The 14,030-nt window shown below is 36.6% G+C and overlaps 1 protein-coding gene across 4 annotated transcripts in view; it reads right to left on the bottom strand.

The window, feature by feature from the left end:
• LOC101428569 (solute carrier organic anion transporter family member 1B3) overlaps positions 1 to 14,030 on the bottom strand; it is a 59,074-nt gene that overhangs the window by 24,290 nt on the left and 20,754 nt on the right. For all 4 annotated transcript variants that reach the window (XR_009182100.1, XM_071210210.1, XM_004473230.4 and 1 more), the window contains exons 5-11: positions 13,470 to 13,602; positions 12,036 to 12,157; positions 10,907 to 11,053; positions 10,612 to 10,710; positions 6,384 to 6,626; positions 2,104 to 2,268; positions 374 to 566 (exon numbers count right to left, since the gene is read on the bottom strand). Coding sequence is in view for 3 of the 4 variants with exons in the window: in XM_071210210.1 (XP_071066311.1) it covers positions 374 to 566; positions 2,104 to 2,268; positions 6,384 to 6,626; positions 10,612 to 10,710; positions 10,907 to 11,053; positions 12,036 to 12,157; positions 13,470 to 13,602 (1,102 nt within the window). In the remaining variant the exon portion in view is untranslated. The remainder of the gene's footprint in view (positions 1 to 373; positions 567 to 2,103; positions 2,269 to 6,383; positions 6,627 to 10,611; positions 10,711 to 10,906; positions 11,054 to 12,035; positions 12,158 to 13,469; positions 13,603 to 14,030) is intronic.

Genomic DNA, 14,030 nt, shown 5'->3' with positions numbered 1-14,030 from the left:
ATCAGGACTAAGGGTTTGAGGCAAACACTCCAACTTTGAGTCAGACTCTTAATGTTGCCACCCATGTATTCTGTGTACTTTTTTGAGCCTTACTTGCCATATTTTAAAAATGGAAATAAAAGTCCCCTCTGCTCATTGTAAGTGCCCCATAAATGACCACGGTCATGATTACAACCTATGTTACTCTTTGAGGAGAGAATAAAAGCAGGGCTTTTTGAAATGTTAAGAAATGGACATTTTAAGAGTTTGTAAGTTGGAATTTCTCTCAATTAAAAGACAATTTCATTAACATTGCTACTTGCCCAATTTTCTTTACACAGTTTTTGTTCAGCTAGTCTATACATCATACAATTGATAAGTGATTTATACAAACCCATCATAGGTCAAGGTTAGGCCAGCAACAGGTTTTTCACAGATCAGTGTAAAATGTACCAGTTGAACTAGAAAGCCGAGCCCAATGCTACAAAAGCATAGTTTGGCAATTCCGACCAAGGAAAGTTTGAATTTTTTAATGATAAGTCCTCCTATAAATATCCCAGTTGCAACAGAAGGTATGTTTATAATTCCTAGAAATAAAAGGGGGAAAAACGGTAATTACATAAATATTTTTTTCTGATTTATCTTTATGTAGGAAACACAGCATATTAGCCAGATCGATCTTATTGTTTTTTATATAGGAGGATGGCAGGCCAAGTTAGAGAGGATGGGGTGAGCCGGTGTACTCTAAGGGAGAGACAAAAATAATTCCTTCCCTCCAATATTGAGGGTTTGGTCTCCCCAGAAGTTGAAGGAAGCGACTTAGAATATTTTTCTGTTTTTTTCCCCTTGAAACTACAAAAAAAAAAATCATCCTCCTGCATCTGAGACTTTCATTCTATCATCTAAATTCCTTCAATCTCTTAAAAAATGCAGAGTTCCTAGGAGCAGCCGTAGGTCAGTGATTGAACCCCTGCTTCCCATATACGATGTTCTGGGTTTGATCCCTGGTACTTCCTAAAAAAAAAAGTTCCAACCCTCTAGAAACTCATTTCAAATTTGTCCCATGCTTTAGAATTGAATATTTGTATTAACATTCTTTCCTTATTCATCTAAACAAACATATATCCTAAGATGATAAACAGACCTATATAAGGTACTAAAAATAACTTCATTCCCTTTCATTGTTCTGCAAAAGTTATTAAAAATGAAGATAACTCTAAGAGAAAAAAATCAGACTTGGGACCTTCCTGAGAGTCAAAACTTAAGCTTCACAGTTTTAATGTTTTTTAGGAGGTACTGGAGATTGAACTCAGAATCTTGTACCTGTGAAGCAGGTGCTCGGCCACTGAACTACCCCTCTCCACTTAATTTTTATCTTATGTTCAATGGGGGTGATCACAAGAATGCTCAGCAGTGCTTTTGTCCTCAAATTATTGTTTTGCTGTTGCTTATTTATGACAGCCACAGATCACTTGGTAAATTCAGTTTAATCCACCAAATATTTATTGAGTTTTCACAAGGTGCACTGTGTACCATCCTGGGTAATATGTGGCTTTTAAGAATCTTATCGGGGAGAGGGAGAGAAGCTCAGAATGATATAAGGAAACCTCTCCTCAATAGTCAGGTGTCAACCCACTGGAAATTGATAATCATAGCCTAAAGCCTCTCTAAAATATGGTATTTATTTTGAATTGTGCAAATATTGGTGATGTATTTTGATACTTATTTTGGAAAGCTCAATGTCCTGTTTTGTGGTAAGCAGTTGAGTTCTGATTACAAAGTTCATGAATTATGGGGTAGTAATGATTATATTATCAAAGCACTTGACTCAGGGTCCCAGCACTAAATTATAAGACCCTATTAATGCAGATACAGTGTCCACTCATATAAAAGTTTTCCTTCAGGAACCCAGCTGCTATATAACATGAGATGCAACTTCAAATGTAGACCAATAATGATATTACAAAACTGACAAATGTAATAAGTTTTACAAAATCATAATTGGAAACTGTTCTTTGGAATATAAAATCGCCTTCACCACAAAGTGAGACTATCAGTCACTTAGAACCCAACTGCTTGGTAGAATATTGCTCATCAAGCAAACAGATAAGCAGTGTGTCTTACCAAGAATAAAATTCGCCTCAGATATTGATCTACCAAACTGTTGTTCCACATATTTGAAGACATAAGTTAAAGAACCAATAAAGCCACTTAGGTGTAGCAGGTGCAGAAACAAGCACAAAACATACAGATTGTTGGTAAGGATGCTTTTCAAGGCCTGGAAAAAACCTATAAGAAAATATAAAGAAAATATTATGTGCATCTTAATTATATTAATATCTTAATTTTATAAATATCATATAAATTACATAAGATTTAAAATTACATGAATACATAACAGAGTGAGACTACTTGGCAATCTCACTGTCAACTTCTATTCTTTTAGTTTTTCTCCCCATATATATATTAATGTTTATTTAGTTCATTTTATCCTATAATGGGATCATGCATCCATACTCTTTTGCAAATTTGTTCATTGCATATTTGGTTATTCTTGCCACTCTACCATGCTATTGCATACATCACTTATTCATTTATTCATTCATTCATTCACAAATATTTGGTCTTCTATTGGATACCAGGCAATATGCTAGGTCCTGGAGAAACAAAAGTGATTAACAACAACATTATTCTTAATAATAGTATTATAAGTAATGCTATAATAATGCATCACTTAGTATAGTAAGTAGAAATTTACCTTAAACATAGCATAATCTAAAACTCACAGAAATAAGAATATTTAATCTCAAAAATCTTAGATGAATTTAGTAGCAGGAGTCACATCCTTATTTCCTAATATACAGATTTTCTATTATAAAATACTGCCTCAGTTAATCTGGCAGTATTGTAAATCACCTGTCTTAAGATGTGTAGCAGTTTGGCATGGTTTATAAATTTCAAAAATAGATATCGAATTATGTTTGTAAACTGGTTTGTTCCTCTGGGCATGATTAAATTATGATTCAGACTTTGATTGGGCCATATCAGTGGGACATTGAGTCCCTGCCCCTTGATGGCTGGGGGCTCACAGAGAAAATTACACAGCAGAGAAGAGAGTTGGAGCTTTGATCCTGGAGCCTGGGAAGTAAACAAATAGGAGGAGCAGATACGTGAGGAGAGAAAGTTTTGTTAGACAAGGCAGAGGCCCCAGGAGGAGATACTAGCCATTTGCCTGACAGTCTACAGCTGGCCTTGTGGAGAGACCAGAGCAGCCGAACCAAAAGAGAAACAAGCCCCTGGAGAGAGATGAGAGTTATCTCAGCCTACAGCTGATATTGGAAGAAGCTGGGACCATGGAGATTGAAGAGGAAGAGAAAGGCTGAATGTCGGCAGCCATCTTGCTCCATCTTGCTCCAACAAGTGGCAACAGACTTTGGTGAGGGAAGTAACTTATGCTTTATGGCTTTTTGACTGTAAGCTTCTCTCCCAAATAAATACTCTTTATAAAAGCCAACAGATTTCTGGTATTTTGCATCAGTACCCCTTTGGCTGACTAATACAAGATGTAAGAAGGAGAAGCAGGGAAGAATGATGTGTTTCAAGTGACATTATTGCAGTAACAGTTGAATGACCTATACCCACAAATAGGCGTGTAACAAATTCATAACCTCTGTCCATGGAAAATATGGGATTTGGGTCTGGGATCACCAGGTCAACCAGCTGTAATAGGATTTAAAACTATTATCTAGGAAGGAACTACCTAGGAAAAAAAAAAAGGAGGAAGTTTCTGAGTCAGACTCCAGCAAGACCGAACCAGATACTGTTATTAAAAGATGGGTGAGCTAGTCTGTAAATGATCTTGCTCTGTAGATCTCTAAAAGTTTCCACCAGACATGGTGTGGAAATCCAGTGGAAGCTAAAATATAGTTTCCAGTAGTAACTAAGAAATAGTTTCAGATGTTTATAATAAGAAAAGTGTTAGGGCAAAGGTCACGGAAGAGGAAAAGAAATTCTTAGAAGAAGTAAGCATTTAAAATAGGCCCAAATGCTGAACCTCTTTCTAGTGAGCTTCCCAGTTAGGAAGGACCACTGGCTTATGAGGCACTGCTAAGTGAGTTGTGACCTTTGATCAAGAGGAATGGAGTGAGTCTATGGATTTACCAAATCATTGAATCTTTCAGGTAGTTGGGAACCTTGCTGTCATCTAGTCTGAACCTCTACACAATAATGTTCTGCTATATATTAGTCTCAATAAATTTTTCAATAAACAACTCAAGTGACAGGAGGCTGACTACCTCAGGAAGCAACTCCATTTTTTGGACAGTTCTCATTGTTCAAAATTGTCTTTGTAATGAACTAAAGTCTTCCTTTATGTTTTTCTACCCATTAGTTTTAGTTCTGATTGAGAGTACATAGAACTAATCTTTACTTCTGACTAAACACTGAGTAATTTCACACAGTGAAATTCACACAATTAGGGGTCTCTTTACTATTTCAGCTACTATGCTAAATATAGCTGATATTTATGATTGCTGTCATAGTATGTTCTCTTTTTGCATCTTCAGTATCCTCTTCATTCTTACTGAGCTCACAGTCAACTGCAGTCCTAATGGATTTTCACACAATCCAGATTTTTATAGATTTGGTCAGTAGACTAGAAACATAGCATATACCAAATGAAAATTTCTTGTTATACTATTTTTAGTGAGTATGTTAAATTTCAAAAGCTAGTAACTCAGTGTTGTGCCCATAAATGTTTAATGACCGAATCTCTTGGGGAAACAAGCCCGGATTTGCAGTATTTGCTGATTTCCATGATAAAGAATGGTGGTAAATTCTCCCACCATAGCCAATTTCAATCTACCAACATAGCTGAAAAGTTGGCAATCATCTCTCATGAGCCAATGCTAACTGGGTCCAGAACGCTATTACTTCTGGGTTCGAGGGAGGGGAAAGAGAAGGTACCAAAAAGCGGGGGTGGGGTGGAGGAAGAACTGATGAGAGGGAGAGCTTGGGCTATACCTGAGAATCTTTAATCTCACTTTGACTTAAAGTTGAAAATTTTGGCAAGGGTTTAGGCATTGTTCTACTTTTGGCTTGTACTATTTCATCATTTCTCTGCAGCCTTAAAATTGATGCTCTCAACACCTCACTGTTTCAACTATCATGCTCTGGTTTCTGCTGTAATGTTCTCCAGGATATTGCTCCTCAGTGCTTCTCTGTTAGCTGCCCAGGGCTCACATTTGAAAAAGGAGGCAGAATGGTAGCGAATCCTTAACCACATGACTGAGTTCAATAATCTTAACTACTCCTGTTGTTTCTACTTCATTTCTGAAGACCTAGTTAGGCAGTACTTTTTTTCTATACAATTCCCAAGAAAATAATCTTACTCTGATTACCTTAGAGGGAAACTTCCTTAGACTTTCTTTTCTCTCTACTCTATCTGGCCACCTGAGAACAGTTGTCTAACCTGTAAGCACTCATCAGTCCTTATATTTGACTTTACCTTTGTTCTTAAAACACTCTATTGCAATTGCATATTTACTTTTTGATAGATGGTAAATTCTTAGAAAACAGGGTTGGCAATTGCACCATGTCCTCCACAAAGGGCATGTTCAAGTCCCAGCCTCTCGTCCTGTGGGTGTGAACCCATTCGTAAATAGGACATTTGAAGACATTATTAGGTAAGGTGTGCTCAAACTGAATGAGGGAGGGCTTTCATCCATTATGGCAGAAATCTTTATAAACAAAAGAAATTAGAAACAGAAGAAAACAAGCCACTTGGATGAGCTGAAAGCCAAAAGTCAGCTGGAGCCCAGGAAAGAGAAGACATCATCATATGATGGGAAAGCCAAGTAACCCAAGAATTGTCTGCCAGCCAGCCAGAACACTACTGACCCTGGGAAGAAGCCAGCTGTTTAGCCTCTGAAACCATAAACCAATACATTCCCATTGTTTAAGCCAACCCAGTGTGTGATATTTGTCATAGCAGCCAGGAAACTAAGACACAGATGCAATAGTCTATCTCCAAGGCATGCATGGTATCTGGTACGATGTATGGAATGAATGAAACATTACACTTCCTTTCACTCTCAAAGTTTACACAATGTAATTTTGAAATTAATATACACTCTTTGGTTTGTAAGTCACATGTTTTCAGCCTTTGGTTGGTTTCTCCCACTAAAGATCACAAACCTAATCATAGTCTCTTCAGACAGTTGGTATGTGCTCAGGAAACATTTACTAATTTTAATAGGAGTCATAGAAAAATAATTCAGCTAAATTTAGTGTGATGGAAAGCTAACTCCAGATGATTTGGATATGATTTATTATTTTGGAATACCCATTTCTCTCTCCCACTGGAATTAAAAATCCTGCATTGACTGTAAATGTGAAGTACTTACCAGTTATATTTTCAGCACCCTTTTGCATATGGTTGGTTAATGTAGCTGTTTGATTTCTTTCTCCATTTGTTTTGGGCCCATGCGAAGATGTTGAAACTTTCCTTTCTGTCTGTGGTTTATTAAGCTTTGGGGAAAGGAAAAAGAATGGTATAGAAGAAATAATGGAGACTAGTCCAGACACAAGGAAGCCGAGCCACCAAGCACCAACCCAAGTAGAGTCCTTAGGAGTTATTCTGATACTACCTAGAATAAAGAATTAGAAAGAAAAAGTCAGGCAAAATTAAATCAGAAATGCAATATGTTCTGGGTAGTAATGAAAATGATTGCAGCCCTCCATTGCAGAAATCCTAAAATGCAATTTTTTTTTCTCCCTCTGTCACCTCTGAAATCGAGATGAGATGAACCTGATGGTTGAGAACATCTTTCAGTTGCTGTTGTCATTGCCTGAGGGTGTGGGAACTTGGTAGTTTTTCCTGGCCACATGTCAGGGCAACTGCCTTCATTGGATATTTAAGCCCGCAAATCATTTAAGGACTGTTTATGGAAAGACTACACATCCCTGTGTTCTGAACTTCTAGTGGCACCTTATGCTGATATCAAGAGGCTTCAGCATTGAAATTTATAGCAGTTTGTGAGAAATTCTCAGAGCCAATAATGGAGCAACATTTTCAGAAACCCTGCATTTCAGCTTTCTTGGTGGCAGGCATAGCAGATGTTACTGGTGGGAAAATACAAACAATGAGCATCTGAGTTTAAGATTAACCCTCGAGGACAGATGCTGGACACTGTATGTCCTGCCATGGCCCACTGGGTAGACTGGGGGAGAGTGTAAACTACCGTGTAAACCATAGTCCATGTGGTGCAGCAGTGCTCTAAAATGTATTCACCAAATGCAGTGGATGTCCCACAATAATAAAGAACGTTGTTGATGTGGGAGAAGTGGGGTGAGGGGGATGGAGGGTATTTGGGGACCTCATATTTTTTGAACATAACATTAAAAAAAAAAAGATGTCTAGCCTAAAAAAAAAAAAAAAAAGATTAACCCTCAAAGATTTGGACTCTAAATTTTAGGAATAATTATTTTATTTCAAATGTATTTTCCTTTTAGCATAAAGGAGTGATACAGGAGTAATGTATAGGACTCTATATCTAAACAGGTGTAAATGAGCTCTTTTAACCAGTATTTTAAAAAGAAATGCAACTTCCTAAGTAATTAGAAAACACACATACATCATAGAAGCTTGAGGTACCATTTGCATGGTGTCATGACTCTTCCATCTATGAGGAAACTCATTCTGAGCAAATATTGACTTAATTTAAAGCAATATAAAAATCCATTCTGTTTATGGAATTGGCTCACAAGTCTGCACAAAGCTGGGTTAAAAATTGATTTACATGATCACATTGTTCCATAGGTCACAACTCAGATAAACTCCAGGAAATGATTAGTTGAATTAGTGACTCTGCCTGTACATTAGGAGTGACCCTCTGTCAGCGATGTCATGTAGCTGACAGACTTCCTGTCCTGTCTTTGGCCTGCGCATAAGAAGTAGAGGTCATAACCTATCTAGAGATGGGCTGCCAAAGTATTTCCTATGACTCATACATGTCTCAAAACTTGGAAAAGTCCACATAAAAACCTGGTGTTCTGGATTTTTACAAAAACCAATCAGAAGTTCAATACTAGGCTCAAGTTTCTCCAAGAGAAGAGTAGGCTGGGGTTGTGGAGCACATGCCCTTTGTAAATGGGGCAGTTCATCATCATCAGCGCTTCCTGGTTACACCCTATTTCCCTACATCAGACACCCTTTACTCATTTATGTTATCTCTTTGGCTCCTCTTGGCATTGGAGTTTATCAAAGTGTAATTTATAATATGTTCAGATCACATTCATCACTGAATAAGAAAATACATTATAATAGGTTAGAATATTCAGTGGTAGAAATAGAATCACCATGGATTCCAAAGTGCTGCAAGTAATAATTTCTGAATAGAGTAGAGAGCATAAAAGATCATCATCTAAAATACATTTACTATCTATTTTGTACTCTTACACCTTAATATTAAAAATCAGTGGTAAACCTGAAGGTGAATGAGTAGCAATAATGTACAGATTGTGAACCTACTCTGATCCACACATCTAAAATAGAAGATATATAACATTGCATCAGAAACTTGATTTAGTTTTATATTAGCAGACACTTTCAAATTTGAGGTTCCTGTTGGCCTATTGTGATGTCAACTCCCTTTTGAAAATGAAACTTTTGATCCCCTTGGAGTGATCTATTAGAAGTCCTGGTGAAATAGAAAATAAGATATATTGCTTAACAAACACTAATTACTTCTATGTTAAGACAGATGCCCTTCTGTCATGTTCGAAAGGAGATGGCAGGTAAGTACACACATATTCGGGGCTCATTGTGATAAGGGCTACAATAAGGGCATACTCTTGATGATCAGTAGGAACAGAGGAAAGGAGAGGACACCTAACTTTGGGCCAGTGGGAAGTGGTGAAGTAAGACCTCTCTGGATAGGAGCCATATTTTGGAAGAGACTTGAAGAACTATGCAGAGAGAGAAGGGAGAGAAGTTTCCAAGTATGAGCTGAGGGCAGTGTGAAATTATAGGGCACATTAAGAGACCTACAATTAGTTTGGCATGGTTAGCGCATGGGGTCTATATTAGAAAACAGTAGAAGAAAAATAGAGAGGGAAGAACTGATAGACCAAGTGCATGCTATGGACCATAGTTAGTGGTAATAGTCTGATGTTCTTTCACAATCTTACAAATGTTCCACAACAGTGTAAGGTGTTGGTGGAGGGGTGATGTGTAGGAATTCTGCATACTAGGCATGATTGTTTTGTAAGCTCACAGCTTCTCTAATTAAAAAAAAATTATAGGTTCTACAGAGCCATGTATGCCATTGGCTTCTATCCTTAAGTGCAATGAGAAGCCACTGAAGTATCTTAAATGAATGGCATGCATCAGAGTTGTTTTAGAAAGATTGCTCTGGAAGCAGTGTGTTGGAAGGATGAGAATGGGTGAGAATGGAGGCAGACCCTTCGTATAAAAGGTTATACAGTAATTCAGGCAATAGTTTGAATTAAAGTAAGGCTATCAAGAAAGGCAATACAGGGAACAAAGTGTGTTTGGAGCTAAGATAGTGAGCCCAAATTTTGACCTGTTGGGTTTTAGGCAGATATGAGACCTCTAAGGAGGAGAAAATGAGCAAGTACTAGAAATTACAATTAAGACAAGTTATAAAAAAGTACTGAGATTAGAGTAGGTTGAAAGTGGATGAATGGCAAGTAAGAAGGTGAAGACACCTAAAATAGAATTATTTCTTCAAGGTGCTTGACTAGGAACAGGAATAGACAAAACAAAATCAGCTAGAAAGTTGTTTTGGGGGAGAAACCTTTCCATATTTTTAAAAAGATTGGAGAGGCTTCAGTGTATTTGCTAAGGAGAGAGAGAGGGTGGAGATGAAGAGGTTGAAGATGCAACTAGATCTCTGCAAGAGTCAGAAAGGGAGAATCTGAACCCCCGGTGCAGCAGATTACACTGGCAGAAGACATACCTTTCCACTGAGATGGGGATAAAAAGGAATAAAGATGGCTACGGGGCAGGTAGATGTGAAGGAAGTTGAGGCAGTTTCCATAACATGGCCTCTATTTTTTTCTATGCAGGAAGAAGGAACTAGGTCATAGATGCCATTTATGCACACATTCCTTTATACACTCTTTCAGCAGGCACTTGTTGAATGTCACCATGTGCCCAGCCTTGCGCTAGGACGAGGAAAAAGGACCATAAACCAAGTTCACAGGGCAGTCTGTCAAACGTCTTCAGCCATGAGTCAACCACACAGGTGCAGGGGAGGCTTTAGCAAAGGAAACTGGAAATTTTGCCTTGCAACATCCAAATCAGAATCCATTCAAAACTGCAGTCTCCTTGACTGGACCATCAGCTCTGGGAGAGGAACATTTTCATTTTGGTTGCTTTGGGTCAACTTTCTTAAAATTTTCTCATTTGATAATTACTTATAAAAGCATGATGTCGACAGAAGTTGGGGTTTATTTTTTTTCTGCTTACTGGTACATTTATTTCCTACTTATAAGTTTGGAGGAATAGTAAGCAAAAGGCTTATTGAAAGAGTCAATTAAATTATTTGGAAGAATGGGGACCTGAACCCCAAAAGCACTATCATGTTACCTTGTTCTGATTGTACTTACTGAGGTCTACATATCCGATATCCACATACATTTTAGCAAACTGAGATGCCAGCAGGAAGCCAGTAATTGGGCCAACCATTGCTACTGTATTCAAAATACCTAAAAATATTACAGAATAATTTTATCAGATGCCAACGATACATCGTTCTTATTCCCTCAGTGTTTTTTAAAGTAACATTACACGGTCGATTTTGCTAAATAACTTTTTTAATTTGTAAAAGAATGAATTTAGTAACACTATTATTTTAAGGGCAGACACAGTTAATCACTCCATCTAATATTTTCTGTACATTACCTAAATAAAAAGAAGACTGTCCTTCTGCAGCAAAATCATCAATGTAAGAAATCCCCAGGGGTACTATTGGACTTTCCCCGATTCCACGAATCATGTTACCCATTAGTACATATATCCACATGTGTGACCCAGGTTCTTTTTCACAACCTGTGAAGAAAGAGCATTTTGTTTTCAAAAAAATTTTTAGCACTCTTATTGAAGACTCAATTGCTCAAACTCCTTAATTATTTCATTTAATAATTAAATGAAAAAATTTTTTGCTTTTTCCTAATTGAGTGGCTTATATTCACTTTACAAAGTTTGAGAATATAGAAAAGCCCAAAGAAAATAAGTAAAAACCAGCTGTGGCCGCACCATACATAGAAAGTCACTTCTAATGATTGTCATGTATCTTCCATGTTTTTAGGGCATATAAATAGGCCTAATATTATTTACGTATATTATAAAGTTCATAGTATAGTCTATTTTTATACTTAACTGCATATTATGACAATTTTCCCATATTATTAAGATTTATTTCATAACATATAAATAACTGCATAGTAGTGTGGAGAATAGAAGTTTCACAATTTAGTTAACCTACCATCTATTTTTTTTATCACAAACTATCTTTTGTTCATTGTGTTAAGCAAAGAGGTTATGACTATAATTGTCAATAAGTCCTCATACACATCCATGATTATTTCCTTAAGACCAAAAAAAAATAGAAAGGCTGAGTTAATCAGGTATGCCTATTTTTATTTTAACTTTGCCGAAGTGGTAAAAAAAAAAACTTTATAACACAAACTATGAATTAAAACTACAAATTGTAATAGACAAAAAAATCTTTAGTACAATAATTTGCATTTTTCATAAGAGTAAGGGCACAGTTTTCACATTTATGTCAATTCCCTCTTTATTTTAAATGCGTAAGTTATTTTCCAATTTTCCTATTTAAAATCTTTTCTCATTTACTTCTAAAAGCTTTATATACTTTAATGCTATGATTTTGTCTGTATGTAAAATGCAAATGTTCTTCCCATTATTTTAAAAATTGATTTTGCTGATGATTATCATGGTCATTTTTTAAAGAGATGTAGTTAAATTTGTAGATTTTTGAATAATTATTAGGGTTACTATTAATACTTACCTTTTTCAATGATCTCAGGTGATGTTCTGTTGCGTAATATATCTTGATTAATTAAGCAGGTTGACAAGCTTGATGTTGAGTTCTCTGATGGAGCAATATTGTCTTCTTTTGAATACTTGTAACTGTAAGAGTATCATCGTATTTAAAAGTTTGCTCATCTACTGGATATTTTCTCTCTTCCTAGAAATACAGGGAATTTCCCCCTTTATTTGTACCACTCTATTCTCCAAATAACCAGAATCCTCTTTATCAATTCTCAAGCCTGTATTTTAGGACTGGTGATAGATGAAAGAAAAAGACCATTGGATGGTCTTGGTTTCTAAACCAAGAAAGTTTAGTTATCAAGTTGCTATCATTCTAGGAGTGCTTGTATTCTGGTCATGATATGAAATGTCCTGGTTTTAGAATATATATATATTACTGCCTGATGAAGAAGCCACAAATACAGAAGGTATTTGAGAAGGTACAAGAGAGCATAATGTGATGAAAGCAATAAGAGGTGGTATGAGGAACATGAAAGTACTTGTGGAAGTAATATGGCGAGTAAAACGGCATGCTTTTGGCAATGAGGAAGAGATTGGTAGCTCTGGCAGAAACTGGTCCCTGTCTCTCAGTGTGCATTCTTCCCTCCCTCCATGGGAATGGAAGGCAGGTTTTTAGCTGGTAGCATGGCAGCCTGGAATAGAGTCTATTTTTTTCATTGTCTTTATATCTGGGTGTTGAGATGTAACTTTGGCAACTGGTCGGTGGAAGGTTTATGCTTCTGGAAATAGTTTGTAAGCCTCAACATATGTCTACCATTCGATGCTGCTTCTTCTCTCCTTCCCTTCTTCCAATTGTTGCCTGGAACAAAACTGCTTTAATTTGGACCATGGGGTCGAGGCCGTGCCAGGCAGAGCAATACAATAAAACAGAAGCATATCATACCATCCCTGGGGTGGCCACATGAACTTTTATGTGCAAAGTAAACGTCTGTGTTATTTAAACCGTAGCTACTTTAGGTTTTCTGTCATGAGCATCCGACCCTAATCATAATATCCTCTCACAGGGAGAAAGTCTAAGTGGAATGGTAGAATAGCATGAGATAACCATCCTGCAGCGGGTTGGGTGGTGAAGCTTTGTTGAATATCATCAAAATCTAGAAGCAAATACATGAAGTCTACATGTTACACTAAAAATTCACAGGCAGCTTATTTATTTCCTGCAACCATACACTTTATTTAACGAGGTTTTTTATATTTCAAGGTCTACGAAAGTCATGGTAGATAAAGCAGGAAATTAACTCTTACATAGAATAGATACCCTGTTTCTACACGTACTTAGCAGATGTTCTTTTCAAAAGGTAACTGTCTATTGAAAAAGGAAAAAAGAAATTAAGTTCTACCATTATACAAGCAAATGATTTTTGATGCCACAGAACTGATTAACACTTACTATCCCATGAAGAAATGAGGTAAAGCAGTCAAAATACTTCCCATTCCCATAATGAAGCAACCAATTCCAATTATCCTTGGCCTGTGTAGTTTGGATCCAAAGTAACTTACAAATACAATCACAAACAAATTTCCTACAAAGAAAACAAAATTATTTTGATATGATTCCTTGCAGTAAATATTTGTATTCTACTTTTGCAATTTTTTTTTTTCTGGTGTGTGTGTATAATTTTTTTAGGAAGTAACTGGGATTGACCCTGGAAAGTTGTATATGCATAGCAGTCACTCAACCACTCAGTACACCTACTCTGCCACTGCAATAAAAATTGGCCGAATAATATTTTGTGTCCAGTAGAAGGATGGTCCTAGAATGGATACATATAAAACATAAGACCCACTACCTTCCCTCAAAGACCATGTAACTGAGAAGGTGAAACTTTCATACATAAACCACTCATTATAAATGTGTATGGTTCTCATAATAAATAAAATAGGTTTTAAGTAAAAAAATAAATCACTGGAATTACTGGGCAATATTAATGAAGTAAAATTTTGGTGGGAA

This window comes from Dasypus novemcinctus, chromosome 20 (genome assembly GCF_030445035.2).
Source record: "Dasypus novemcinctus isolate mDasNov1 chromosome 20, mDasNov1.1.hap2, whole genome shotgun sequence".
Lineage (NCBI taxonomy): Eukaryota > Metazoa > Chordata > Mammalia > Cingulata > Dasypodidae > Dasypus > Dasypus novemcinctus.
This window is presented reverse-complemented; position numbering and strand designations above follow the sequence as displayed.